Source organism: Anopheles maculipalpis, chromosome 3RL (assembly GCF_943734695.1).
Source record: "Anopheles maculipalpis chromosome 3RL, idAnoMacuDA_375_x, whole genome shotgun sequence".
NCBI classification, from domain to species: Eukaryota; Metazoa; Arthropoda; class Insecta; order Diptera; family Culicidae; genus Anopheles; species Anopheles maculipalpis.
The window spans coordinates 36,321,266-36,336,071 of NC_064872.1; the positions used below are offsets into that span (position 1 = coordinate 36,321,266).

General features: G+C 43.2%; 5 protein-coding genes across 6 annotated transcripts in view; 4 read left to right on the forward strand and 1 right to left on the reverse strand.

Moving 5' to 3' along the window:
* LOC126565624 (NADH dehydrogenase [ubiquinone] iron-sulfur protein 6, mitochondrial) overlaps positions 1–14,806 on the forward strand; it is a 384,330-nt gene that overhangs the window by 38,784 nt on the left and 330,740 nt on the right. The window lies entirely within an intron of this gene.
* The window catches only part of LOC126565024 (uncharacterized), a 494,010-nt gene that overhangs the window by 36,640 nt on the left and 442,564 nt on the right, over positions 1–14,806 (forward strand). The window lies entirely within an intron of this gene.
* LOC126564579 (probable 26S proteasome non-ATPase regulatory subunit 3) overlaps positions 1–14,806 on the forward strand; it is a 561,792-nt gene that overhangs the window by 2,804 nt on the left and 544,182 nt on the right. The gene's annotated exons all lie outside the window — the stretch shown is intronic.
* On the forward strand, positions 1,541–5,852 carry LOC126564006 (rho GTPase-activating protein gacZ). The gene is made up of 4 exons (XM_050220904.1): positions 1,541–2,427; positions 3,526–3,672; positions 3,743–3,946; positions 4,016–5,852. The coding sequence occupies exons 1-4, from the start codon at positions 1,594–1,596 to the stop codon at positions 5,798–5,800; spliced, it is 2,970 nt and encodes a 989-aa protein (XP_050076861.1). The 5' UTR covers positions 1,541–1,593; the 3' UTR covers positions 5,801–5,852.
* LOC126565410 (dynein axonemal assembly factor 6) lies at positions 13,963–14,671 on the reverse strand. The gene is made up of 2 exons (XM_050222586.1): positions 14,557–14,671; positions 13,963–14,492 (listed from the first exon to the last, which is right to left on the reverse strand). The coding sequence occupies exons 1-2, from the start codon at positions 14,669–14,671 to the stop codon at positions 13,963–13,965; spliced, it is 645 nt and encodes a 214-aa protein (XP_050078543.1).

Sequence of the window (14,806 nt, forward strand, 5' to 3'; positions counted from 1 at the left end):
ATCCACGCTCAACGCACATCCGGATGAAAGCTTTTTGTGTGGACACCATCACATCACACAGAGGAAGAAGGAGTGTTGTTCTTCGTTGACAGTGTACATCATAAGGTGTATTTGTGTGTGTGTGCACGTGAGGCTGTGTGCGTATGAAAGAGTGTAATGTGTGTGTGTGCCTGTGCAGTTTATTTTTTCGTTCCGGAAAAGAATAATTTTCTCAGGGACATCAACCACAACCAGCCGTGAGGATTGTTGTGAAGAAAGTGCTATCCCATTTAACAAATGAAAGATAAAATAAAGATTCAAGCGCTAAGTAAGGCGAACAATTAGTAACAAGCTACCTGGAAATGCTCAATGGTCAATGTCCATTTCTCGGAAGGGACAAATCTTTCTCGTCCAAACCTCTGGTGCGTATCGCCAACACTATTCTGACCGTGATTAGAAAGGTTTCCACGGTTAGCGTAACAGGGGTAGAAGATAAAGAAAAAGATTTTTGATTAACCGTGCACAGCTGCATCGGAGTCCGGCGGTGCACCTTGTCCCATTTTTTTGGGGTCAACACAACATCCCGGACGCACCGGTGTCACCTGCCCGATTGTGCGATGTATTTTATCGAGATGAAGTGAAAATTCATTAAAGTGTTCTGCATTTTTTGTCACTTATCTATGTGAACCATTGGAAATCCGATTGGAAGCAGTTGTTGATGTGCCTCCTCCTTGCATTGCTTTTTCCGATGACAAAGTCTTGTACCTACAGAGAGAGAGAGAAAGAGAGAGCGAGAGAGTGCGAGCGTAGTAATTCATTACTGTGTATTACTGTGTGAGTGTATTTGAATCATCGCGCTTAGAAGGCAGGAACAAAAAAACACTACGCAAATCGCGGAAACAACGTGCAATAAATAGAAGGCCCAGTTTGTGATGTTTAGTGGAAAAGTTTAGAGACGAAATTGTACTTTGTTTTGTCTGCCGATAATAACATTGTAGTTTTAATTTTACTTTTTTTTCAGCTGGCTTAACGCCTCCGGATTAGACTACTGGTGTGAAGAAACCATTGGAAGCGTGGAAAACTATTCGGTTGGCTACGTTTAAGGGATGCAGAAATGAACGATTCATGGCTTGCACTTGGAAGGATAGCGAGACAAATGCATACGATTGTTTAACACTGGCCGGCGCTGAGAATGGAAGGAAGAAAGACGTCGGTTTTGTGCGTGTTTTGATTCATGTACACGAATTTACTGCTACTAAGTTGTCCTTGCGCTGGCCGATCACTAGCATCGAGCCCGACGTTTGCCATACCGGACCGAGTAAAAGGATTTGTATTGATTACTAATTCGTGGCAATCGTGGTCACTTTCAACGCCTGCTTCGTTGAGTAAAAGGTAATCCAATACACCTAACAAAGCGACAACAATAATACGTGTGTCAGAGAACGCATAGAGACGGGTGTTTGTTGATGTATTTCAAGCAGCGAGAGTAACGCGGGAAAACCAGAATAATAGAGAGAAAAAAACCTTAAACAACGGATACGTTTAAGAGCAAAACAACACACACAAAAACCCGTACTCCGCTTGACGCCGTTAGAATCAAATGTGTTGCTGGAAATGATTTGTAACGAGGACGTCGTAAATTGGTTCAGAGATCTGAAGAGCTACAGCAGAATAGACACCATGTGCATCATGCTGAACATGTGCCTTCCGTTCGAGCTGCGGTTCCTCGGCACCTACCTGGAGGAGCTCGGTCGGCGGGATGCACCGGAACTGCGCGGTGCCGAGCTGAAGGTGAACAACCCGCAAGAGTTTATCGCCGACATTGCGTCGGGCGAACCGACCGACCAACGGATCCGGCGTAAGATGGCCCTATTTCTTGCGCTGTACCGTGCCTGCAACCATGGGTACGCCAACGAGCTGTTTAAAACGCTTGAAGGTTGGGGTGCGCGATCGGATCTGCAGCGACTATTTGAGGAGGATGATCAGCAGGAGCTGCTGCTGGTGTACACGATGGCAACGAACCATCCGGTGTTTTCGTTCGAGCAACGGTTGCACTGTGGTGAGATTTTTACCAAGCTAAAATCGTGGGAAACAAAACCCAGTCGTGATGATGTGGGACTGGAGCAGCAGCAACATCCGCAGCAGCACCTTCAGCATCACCAACAACAGCCACCATCGCAGCATCATTCGATGGATTCGTTGCATAGTAACAGTCCGCAACAGTCGCCTATTCAGCAACAGCAGCAGCAGCAGCAACTACAACACCATCAACCGCAGCATCTGCAAAATTCGACGCCACCACCTGCTGTGCCACCGCCGCCCGGTACGGCAACCATTCACGCACTGCCCCCGAATGCGACCATTACGATGCAGAATCTTACGCAAGGACCAGCATCGCTCGGTCAACCGATCACGCTAACTTACGCAGGATTGCCGGGCTTGGGACAGGTAACTTTTCTTATTATTGCTGGGGTTTCGAAGATATAACGAACAATCTGGCCGAGATATTGACTTGTTCATGTATACTATTGATTCCATCTGTGAGATATAGAATTGTTCGGTTGCAGTCATTGGATAAATCCGAACGATTGTAGAATCCGCCGGTTGTTATAAAACTAACTACATCCGAGCGATTCAACATCTCGCAGCTCAATCCTGAATAAGTAAATATGTCGGCGAATTTGCCCATATTATCCTCGAAAACTCTGTATTATTTTACTATTTTCTATTTTAAATCAAATGATGTTTGCCTCTTGGGCTTAACAATATCAATCCTTAAAACTAATTTGCGTTGAACAGAGGAAGTAGAAGGGAAGGTTGTGAAGGATATTACGAAGTCGGATACGGAATAGGGAGACAGGATATTGGGGGCGGTCCAGTGGTAAAGAGACAACGGCGGCTGTCTTCACACGGTAGGACCGTTGTTCAAATCCCATCCGGGCCGTTCCCCCGTAGTAAGTAGTAACAAGTAAACCATTAGATGACCGGCGTCACCTAATAGGTGGCTGTTTAGCCAAGAAGCATAATATTCGGAACGTCGATATTATGAGGGAAGAGATTAGTCATGAAAACAGCTTGACAAATGAAATGTCTGTTTTTTATGGTATCAAGCTCGAGAAGACGACCGAGCACACAGGATACTAGGGCTTTGACATCGTGTATCCTTTGAGGAAACGACGAATAAGCTTCCCGAGCGATCTTTCGCTGCATATCCTCAACGCAAGCGCCGAGATCTAAAGCAGAAGAAGTAGATACGGACGAAGTTTGCGGTTGTTGTCGTTTTTTAAGACCCTAAATAACCTGTTAGACCAAGGATGGATTGGTGTGGGATAAGGGGGCGGCAGCATGAAGGGAGAATAGCTGAGATAACATTCGTAAACGTTGTAACCACTTCGTTATTGTTGGCAAGTCTTGTCCTTTAACGATCGGTTAACATTAGAGATTTGGTTCAAGAAAATTGGGTAGTTCATCCTTTTAAAATTGATGGTGGTAGTTTAAGAATAAATACATTTTTATAAAAACAACACTACTTATTATGATTTGCAGACACTTCCTGCCGATGCTACGCTAGCTCCTGCACATTACCTTGAAACGTTGCATGCGTTGCCGGTGCAGACCGACTTTACGATTCCTCCGCCAGGACCACCAGCAGGAAACGTGGCCTCACGATGGGTTCAAAACGTTTATCCCCAGGTAAGAAGCGGCCGTAAGGTTTCAGTAATAATTTCTTATGTTGTATTTTTTTTGTGCGATCTTACTCTAGATATCCTTTCCACCGCCATCATCGTCTCCACATATGAGCAATCCCTCGTCGCCAATACAGAGCCGTACGACAAGTCCAACCCGCATTCATCCTAGCAGTGTGCAGCACCGAATTAGCCGAAATCAGCAGAATGATCAGCAGCAGCAGCAACAGCAGCAGCAACAGAACCAATCGCAAATGCAAAGCCTAAAACCTGTTGATGAGGTAGCAATGAACGGTTTCAGAAATTATTGGCTGTGGAAAGATTTAAATGTGGGTTTTTGCCTTTCCCAGGACCAGACAATGGTGATGCTGAGCCAGATGCAGCTCCGAAACGGTATGCGCCAGACACATAACACGTTGCCCCGACAATCCAAGCAGAACTATGTCAGCCAGCTTCCGCCATATCATCATCAGCAGCAGCAACATCATTCGCATCGAGACAGTGGGATTTATCACACGGCCAACTACAACCTAAAGGGCGGTTTGATGGACATCATGAACCATCAACCAAATTCAACAGGCAGCGATTCGGGTAGTTCAATCGGATCGACCGGAGAAGTTTCGCCACCGGAAACGCCCGGCGTTGCACCGGCCAGCATGCCAACGATTTCACACATCCGTTCGAATCGGTCGAACAACAGCATGCGAAATATTAACGGACGCCCAGAAAAGCAATATCCCTCGATGACGTATTCACAGCTTCAGCAGCAACATCAGCAAAATGTTGCTGCCCATCAGCAGCAACAGCAACAGCAACAGCAATTTGGCGGGACTGAACTAATGGTAACTAGCACGGGGCAGACATTTTTAACCACTGGGACGACCAACGGTGGTGGTACGATGAGCAGCACTGGCAACAATGGAGGAACCGGAAGTGGCGTTGTTTCCGGTCAGGTGTTGATCAATCAGGCCACCACACCGCAAGGGCAGTTTGTGTACGCCGGTACGCCAGCAACCTTTCCGCAGGTAAGCGTAACGCATCGATCCGTCGCCAGTGCAACCCTGCCCCATGGTACCACGTTCCGGACGGCCTACGCTCAGGCAATTCAATCGCAGCAGCAACCCCAACAGCAACCGACCGCCGAACCATTACTGTATCAGTATCATCCGACGGCGGTAGTGCCTGGCCAGACGGTGGTAGCAAGCGCGGCGATACCGTACCTCCCTCCGCAGCCACCACCCTCCTCGACGGTGGCCAGTACGCAGACGAATTTGCCTGGTGCGGTACGATCATCACCCTCGCCGCAGATTGGTTTACTACAGCAGACGAAGGTACCGACGGGAAGTAGTTACGGGGTGACAACAACACTTCCGTACACAAGCAGTCCGCCATCTTGTTACAATTGTGGTTCGCTCAAGCATACCGGCCTAGACTGTCCGGAAGCGTCGATGGAGGATATGACGCGAACATCCAATTTTACGCTCGATTACAACACGATCAGCACGAACAGCAGTGCAACATCACCGGGTACGGTCACACCGCTGACGATCGCTTCGATACCGCCGGTGGTTGGTGGAACGGGCGGTAGCAATAACAACCAGACGTCAGGTACTCCTGCGGTAATTGATCTGACAATTGTGTCATCGAGCGAAAGTAGCAGTACTAGCAGTAGTACTAGCAGTAGTACCAGCAGCAGCAGCGGTAGCAATGCTAATAGTGGCAATGGAAATAACAAGAACAACATTACGACCAGCCTCAGCAGTAGTAACAGCAATATGATTAGTGCCAGCAGTAATAGCAATAATAACAACAACAACAACCATCATCTTCATCACCAGCATCATCTTCCGCATCATCATCATCATCACCAACACCACCATCACGGCAATAGTGGTAGTGTAAGCAGTAGTAGTAGCAACAACAGCTCCATGGACGTCCCGCTGACGAGTGGCCTGTTGCCGGTGGATGCTGTAAGTGGTGGTGGTGGCAGCAGCAGTGGTAGTAACACTAGTTCCGGCACCAGCAGTAGTAGTAGTGCTGGTGGAAGCGGCAACAACACTGGCAGTAACAGCAGCGCTACCGGTGGCGGAGGTAGTAGTTCTAGTAGCAATCTCGTTAGTGCTAGCGGTAAGTGATAATCATTGGGGAAAGGTAGAGTAATCCGATCGAATCGTCGATCCGTGCTGGCGCTAGCGGCTGCATCCGTTGGGACCGCTGCGATACTTCTGCGTTCGTTTTCCTTGTCCTTTTTCACTCGTTCGCTTCATTCTGACAACGCTACGGATCATTTGAGTGGGTGAGCTGCAGATCAACCCCCCCTCAGAACGGAAAATATTATTGGGTGGGATCTGAAATTTGAGACGGTAAGGACCCCAACCAACCATTCACTGATCATCCTCCACGCCCTGTAGTAGAGAGTTTAAAGAGTCCTCCGTTTTTTTCTGTTGGTTCTCCCGATTATGCACATAAGACTACAACGATTAAGACGATCGTGTAGCGTAGAGCCCTACACTATTAATGATCGCTGATACAGATCCACTTTTGGATGATGGTTGTTGGATAGTCGACTTACAATGCAAGAAAGACCCTTGCCCCTGTATATGGGTAAACGATTGAATATCTTTCTCGGCTAAAGTTGTAGGATATGCTAAGCATAGGACCGTGTGTGTATATCTTTTTCCCAAAATTTTATTTTTTAGTAACGACCACTTTTAGCACTAGGATAGAATATAGACAGTTTTTAGCGTTGAGCAAACTATACAGCCTAACATACGCACGATATCCCCTGCTTGAGCGTCCCCTGTAAGGGACTTTATTTTAAAAGAAAGGACCCTTACGACATGCGTCCAATTGTGTTTGAGCTTTAATAAGCTTTACGATTACGATATAGGAATCGTATTCATACTCTGTGTGCCGGGATGCTTTTGACGACACGCAAATGTACGGCGTGATCATATATTTGATATATGTGTATGTGTGTGTGTGTGTGTATAGTCTTTAGCATAAGTTTCGAAAATTTATTTGATGTGTATCAAAACAGTGTGGAGAGGTAGAAAGGAGACAGCAAAAACACTTTGCACTAAAATTGTTGTGCCATCGTGGAATTTTGAGATCCAGAAACGTTCGGGTTGTAATCGAACCTGTTCGAACACACCTAATGTTTGAAATTGGCAAATAGTTGTGTCTCGCTTGTTGCTGTCGAGCATAGTTTTACCAAGGGGGGTCAGGATTTGTTTTATCATCTATTTAAAAAAAAAATATTTTAATGTTTGTTTTTTATTCATGTTCGCGTTTTGAATGTGTAGGGCAAGAGAAGGTAGCGAGAGCGAAGGGAAAGAGTAACTAGCTTTAAGATTAATAACTATAATAGTTAAACGACGTTTGTACGGCATGACAAACAGAAAAAGAAGTGTTGGATAATAAAGTCGAGTCGGGGTTTTGGTTCTGGGTTCACGTAAATCAGACAGAGCCAGGTGAGGATGGGCTCATCCCAGAAGATCCACTCGTGTCTTCTTCTTCTTCTTCTTCTACTTCTTGACTAAACGGCCGCCGAAGGTCACGCCGCCCATCGAATGGCTTACTAGACTTTGCCGATACTACGTAGTTGGATAGTCAGTTCTCACTATGGGGGGACGGTCCGGTCTCTACTACCATATCTAACAGCTTGCTATTTACACTGATCGCCAATAAAATAAGACCACCTGGTATTGCACATCAGGTAAAAATGAGATTGTGAACTCAACGAATCGACCTAGTTTTATGTTGTTGTAAGAATTCGTTGGACATTTTAGGACACACGTTCCTGTCATTGGATGAATACTGATATCGATTATTAGACACGTGTGAGGGCCTCACGAGGCAGCAGTGCGACAGTATTTACAGTAACCAAAGCGTTTTAGGCTTCATCTCTGGGCCCGCTTTTGAGCCGGGGGCCTTACGTCGTCTGCTTATAGGAAGATCGGCCTCTGCGTATCGGACTTGCATAGCCTGCTGGGCTGTCAAATTTTCATACAATTATCAAAATCAAAACAAGGCAGCACGGTACGGCTGGACGATGTGTGTGGAGACCGTGTTATAGTTTTGGGTATCTCTTCTTTACATTTTAAATCTCTGAGTTAAGTGGGCAAATAAAAAAGTTAAATTTTGTTGGGCCCAAAAAATCCAAACTTATTATAGTTTTTTTTTTAATTATTACACAATCATTTATGCAAAATCAAACGAAAACAAATGCTCTTGATCTTTCAAAAATAAAAAAAAGATAAAGTTACACCTAGAAGGAGTATACAATTCAGCATTTTAAAAGGTGGAAATAAAAATGACCTTTTATTATTGGCGGTCACTGTATCAACAGCATAGAGACGGAGTAGCGCTCTAGGTTGCTGGCAGCCAACCGGTCTTTCTACAGCCAGAGGAATCATCTCACCTCAAAAAAACCGGTCGCGACGGTCGAAGCTGGGACTGTACCGTACCTTTATGGTCCCAGTACTTACATACGCCTCTGAGACATGGACCATGTCCAAAACAGGCGAAACCCTCTTAGCCGCGTTCGAGAGGAAGATGCTCAGAAGGATCGTTGGCCCTGTATGTGTGGAAGGACGATGGAGGAGCCGCTACAACGACGAGCGACTATATGACGACCTCACCGTCGTGCAGCGAATTAGGCTCACCAGGCTCCGATCGGCTGGCCATGTGATACGCATGGCACCGGACGACCTAGCTCTGAAAGTTCGTTTAGGACACACACGGACAGAGGAGGCGTGGTAGGCCCAGATTGAGGTGGGAGGATGGCGTGGAATCATCCGCCGGGATAACGGATCTGTACTGTATAAATTGCCACCATCAAGGCCGGGAACAGAATTGTATAAATTGTACTTAGCATGGTACAATCCTCCCAGAAGAACTTAAACTATGTTTGTTCTTTTTTTTTTTTAATTATGTTTTTATTATCATTGGTTTTATTCTTTATCGTCGATGTTGAGCTACAATGCAGCTTCTCTTACTTGAATTACTCATAGTCGGATTGACGAAACCTTCAAGTCCCGAAGAACACGTAACCTTGTCCAACTTTGCTAGTAAGTTTTGCGTTATTTATTCACTTTCCCATCCGGGGTATTTTTTTTTACGTTAGACCTAGAACAGTTTCTCTGCGAAGAAAAAATGTCTGTTTCTGCTACAGCTGTCTACAACTTTCGTCCGAATCTTTTTGGAAGAATTAATCATCCATCCTTTTAATAAAGTAAAAGATGATAGTCATCTTTTACAGGACATTTACACACGGTTTTAGATAGAACAAACACCCTCACAACCATGGCATAAGGACTAATAAAAATGATAAAGCAAGCAGAGAGAGCGAGAGAGAGAGAGAGAGGGCGGCAACGAAAGGAAACGAAAAAAAAGTAAAATGAAGATATAGCATAAAAAAGCCAACTGAACATTTGCCCATTTTTTAAACAAAACTAAGCTTCTAAAGCTGCGATGATCCGTTTGACGTGTGTTTATCATCCCACAAACTCGGGATTGAACGAATTGGAACAAAACAACATAAAAAAGAAGACACAAAAAATTGAAAAAAAACTTAAAACTTTAAAAAGTCTGTTAGCTGTTTACGAATCGGGTGAAGAAATAGAAAAAAACAAAAAAAAAAATGAAAGAAAAAACAATCATTGATTAAAATCAGAATGTAAAATGTATAAGCCACCCACACACTCTCTCACACATACACACACAACATGCGTTAGTGCTTAAGAAATGCAGGATGCCGCTAAGACAGGGATAGTGGTTGGGTTTTAGTTAAATGGAAATTTGAAATTTTTAGAACAACAAATCTTTATCCAATGTGTGTGCGTACGAGCAGACGTGCAGGAAAAAGGATGGATCCGCCAGAAGGTTAAACCACTTAGGGATAGTTAAGCGATCTTTAAGGCTTTACATAGAAACGTATCATTTGTATATAAATATATAGTAAGAAAGATAGTCCATCTATCACAAAAGGAGAACTGCAGGATGATGGGAACACAGGCGGTAGTTTCTGAAAGCGCTGCCTTCTTGTGCTTTCCTTTACAGTCAGGGTGAATGAGTAGGGAATGTTTGGCATAGGTGTTTTTGTTTGTGTAGCAGCTATCCAAACAATCTTTCTCGCGGCAAGAAATGATTTCGGGCTAAACTAGCTAAAAAAGCTGAGGACGGACTTTGGTTGAGGGTTTTTTTTTATAAGGCATGGGATGATAGCTGGGACTTGCTGATAAACCACGTAGTTAAATAATCAAAAGTCGGAGGAACGGTTAGGATGGGATTTTAACTCCGGTCCTGCTGTATCAAGACCGGTGCCGAGTGTCGCCTCTACTACTGGGCATCCTCTAACGACTTGATTCCTTAAAGGCTCTCAAAATAGCAGGCCAAGACCGACAGGGCTCTCTCAGCCAGAAGAAATTGATTTGGCACAACTACAGGAGCCTTTTATCTTTGGTTAAGACCGTCCCGGGATAATTGGAATGAGTGTGAGGCGAACGGTTGGTTCGAAGCTATTAACAACGATTGTTATGTTAACCTGCTAATATCTCCAGCACTCAGATCCACGAAGCGCACCAGCTCTGAACTCTGATCACCGCGTTGTGGTGTTACTTAAAGAAAGCTGCCATACCCTATAACTGCACACTGTGCACCACATGTTACGAACATCATACTAAGCGTGTCTTTTAACGTGTCCTACTCCTGCTCTGCTGGTCCTTCACAGTTCTCTCTAGTTGGCCATCTCTTCTAGTACTTTGACTGAATGTATACCCACGGTGTTTGTTTTAAAAGGGGGGAAAACACGTAACTAGAAGAAAGCAACATGGCTTTGTACATAGGATACCGGGGAGTGTAGCAGCCCAGGTGTGTGTGTGTGTATGTGGGGGGGGGGGGGGGGGGGGGCGGGGGAGTTAGGCCGAATAATACAATATTTATAATCCAAAAGCTGCAAAAAATTAGCAGTGCAAAAAAAAAAACAAAACAAAACATTCAATTACTACTTAAAAGTGAACAGAAAATAGTACACGCACTTTGTGTTTGCTTTACGAAAAACCCCGTTTACTACACAAACTCACCAATTCTCTCCTTCGCATTGCATATAGCCGCTCCACTTTGTAGATTCCAGATTTAGATATGTAAGGAACGTCGAAACACAGAACACAGGGCACACGGCAGACGGGGGAAAATAAAGAAAAGGAAAACGGTAGGGACTCTGTGCGCTACAATAATGGGATCATAGCTGATAGGGTGGGTTGGCGACGGCAAGAAGTCAGCAGCGAGGTGCAAAAAGGGCGTAAGCGAAGGACAAGCGTGATTGGTACGGTACGGATAAATAGTTTTATATAACGTCGTTTCGGTTTTTGTTTTGTTTTTACAAACTTTGTACATATTAAATGGATTTAATGAGCTCTAACGGGAGGGGCACAAGTATCGGGAAAGCTCCAGAGTCCGAGCTGTGTAAACCGATTGCGGGGAAAATTCGGTGACACGAGCGGTTTCGAATCACGGAAGGCATACGAGCTGTAACACTATAGGAGTAGCAGAATTAAAATAGATAAGGAAGGCAACCAACAGGACTCTGCCTAGAAGTAACTTTTGGGCAAGTCGTCAAGGTAACAACAAGCCTTCACACATCATCATCATTCATACACACTGCGAAGACAGCAGGGCAGCGTATAATGTGTCCTTTAGCGCGAGCGTTCAACCACTCTGAACTCTTTTGCAAATCCCAGTCAAATGTGCGACTGAATCGACACAGGATTATCCAGTTCAACAAGCTTGAGTGGAAAAGGATGTTACGCGACGCGAGTACGGAAAGGAAAGGACCGGAAAAAAATTTATCTCGAACTAAAGAAAGTGTGTACGATCGTGCTTTGAATGTGATGTGATTGTGACAGATCGTAATGGAGCAAGGAATGGGAAATGAACCGCCCGTAGGTTGGAAGGTGCAACGTGTAATGTAAGTAAGGAAACAAAAAACACATAAATAAGAGAAATACACAGTAATACACTCGTATAGTTTAGGAAAAAGAAAGCGAAAGAGATTGTGAATAGTGTTTAAAAAAAGAAAAAAAATTACAGGAGACACAGAAGAAAAAAAAACACCGGATAAGAGCGATGAGAAATGTTGATGAATGAAAATGCGAATGAAAATCAGAAAAATAGAAAACAGAAAACACAAGCACACACTCACCACAGCATTAGCCCGAGTTCCGAGCGCTTGGGAAAATGCACAATGCGTAAATCGGTAAAAATTAGTCTATTATTGAAACAAAACAAAAGAAACAAGAAAAAAAAACAAAAAACAACAACAACAGTGTATTTATATATAAAATTATTAATAAAATAATTTAAACAAGTTAGCAAAACAACAACAGCGGTCAAATGTGTGTATGAATGTTTTTTTTTAAATTTATTACAAAATAACCTATTGCTGAATAATGAGCAAATAATGAGAACAGAACGTTTGGTTTGTGTTAGCTTTATTGGTCACTTTAATTTTGTATACTGTCTATCCATATTTTATCCTCCTGTACCCATTAATATACGCTCAGATACGCTAATGGGAACAGATCATAATAATTCATCGTCTCGAATTAAGTCATTTCCATTTGAAGTCATTCCAGATGAAGCATTCGATATTTATTGCTACTTCGTGGTGCCGGATGGGATGGAAGAGAACAAAGAATGCAGGATAATAGTGGTCGACAAGCAGCAGCAGTTGGTTGAACAATGTGCATTGCCAACGTAGCAGTTGCACGATTTGCAAAGACAGCAGCCACAACGACGAAATGGATCGATGTTGCCACATTTACCATTTTGTTGATGGCATCATGTAATTGAATTATACGCACATATAAATGTATAAGGTTTAAGGCAATTACAGTTTCGTGGTGTGCACCTTTCTGTGGCTTTCTTTAGTGGATTGTTGTAAGACTTAGCTTGCATGGTTTGCCGTATAGAATTATTCTCCTACACCAAGTCACACAAACCTGGTTGTAAAGAACTTTATTGCCCGATTAATATTTTGGGAAGGTCCAGTGTCCGAAGCAATTGTCTAGGAGATGCACTCGGAAGGACCGGCTATTGGAACCCATGTGTCGCTGCAAAAATTAAGTCTAGGAAGCCAGTAATAGCAGACCAAGGAACCGAAGAAGTTGTAAAGTCAATGACGAAGACATTTTTGAACATAAATTTCCATGCGTCGTTTTTGGTAGAATATAAAGATTATGTATGAAAAAATGCATTTTCAAAAGCAGGATAGCACAGTGAAGTACTAAAAGTAAAAAGAAGTGTTCATAAGTTATACAACCTGCATGAATATACGAATATATGCAAATTATTATCGACTATTTTCATTGTTTTGTTGTGCGACAAACTTCTCAACAACCTGTTTTCTAAAATCTGTTATTGAACCGTTTAGCAATACATTTTTTTAGATGAAATTAATCCGTTATTCTCCAAAAAAAGGATTGCAATCTTGGGCCATCTGAATTTGGCATCGCACAATAATAGATGATTTAGGATTTTTTGGGTTGTTCAGGATAATCTCATGTATAGAGAAAGTCAGGTATCACATCTTTAATCAATAATATTGTTGTTGTATGTTTTCTTTGTTACTATATTTGCTGAATAAATTTGTAGTGGGTAAGTATATTGAATTTATTATAATGCAAAGTTTTTTTTTTAATTTTTGGTAACGGAAATCTTCTTAATATATGAAGAAATACTTAACCCTTCATATACGTAGGAATAAACATCATGATTTTATGTTATTAATGTTAATTTAATTATGTTAATTTTAAAAATTTTGCATTTCATTACGATTCAAATGAAGTTTACTGCATTTTAGAAAACTGAAACATATATACATATAACGCAAGCTAGAACGGCCTGGTCGTATTGCTTGAGTCGATACGGAATCAGATCTAGGTTTCTGATTGAATACTGTTTCGATTCGGGTTCCCATCGCTAGTGTAATGTCCTAAAACAATTAGGATCCCTGAAATCACCAGTTACTCGAATGATGAAGCCAAGAGTCTGTTGTCCTAGATCGACCATATTAGTGTATGATAACTCTTTCGTATTTATTTCAGCTCAAAACGCAATAAAAACTCAACATTACTCAGGAGGTAACATGAACAAATGAAAGTACCTTTCCATTCACTAACCTTCAGTGTATAATTAAAATGCATTAAGTGTGATAAAATGTGTACGAAGTCGCTGAAGTTTGCACATTTTCTATAAATCGTTGCCACTTTATTTATTTCCTTTCAGTTGCAGTCAGTTAAAAATTTACGAAATCCAACTCACGTACCATCGTAAGCGTAAGGCGAAGCGTTTTCTGATCCGACAGCCACGCCGCATTACCCTTGTCCGGATTGATCCGGTGCGGTAGGCAAAGATCGAGCCGATACTTGGGCGATCCAACAGTCACCCGTTGATTCTTCACCTCCAGCTCGATCTGATGGATGCCCACGGAATCATCCTCGCCGGTAAGAAACACTTCCAGAATCATATTCTCACAGCTGGCCGTTGCTGGCGTTTTACAGTTCATCTGCAGATAGATATCCTCGGTGGCGACCGTCTGGCGGTACGAGATTCGGTATTCCGGTTGTTTGCGGGAATCAAACAAGGCACGGTCTTGCTGCAATTGTTGCGCTTCCCATTCTTCAAGTGTGTTTGGTTGCTGTTCCGCTTCCGGATGAGCGTGTGGTTTGAGTGGGGCATAAGAGCAAGGTTTTACGTGTTCCGCCGGATCGGTAGTGGGTTTCCGCTTTGGCTTTATTGCAGCCGGCTCTCCGATATCTCCAGGTCCTGAATCCAAAATGTCGTAAAATTACAAGTTACTTGATGTCTTTGTGTGTAACAAATATCTTACCTAGCTGTGGGACAGTGTCTTCGGCAGGTTCGTTTTCGTCCGATGAGGAATCATCTGCGTTTGCCTTGAACAGCTTTTGCAGCAGTTTAATATTCTCACTACCCAGCAGGGACATTATTTCGGGCGAATGTTTAGAAATATAATCACGCACAGATTTTTTATGGATGCCCCGCGTATGTTTATGCAAGCAAGAATTTTTGTAATGGTGACTATGATGATGGGCGATATCGATGAAATAAGTCGATAAGCG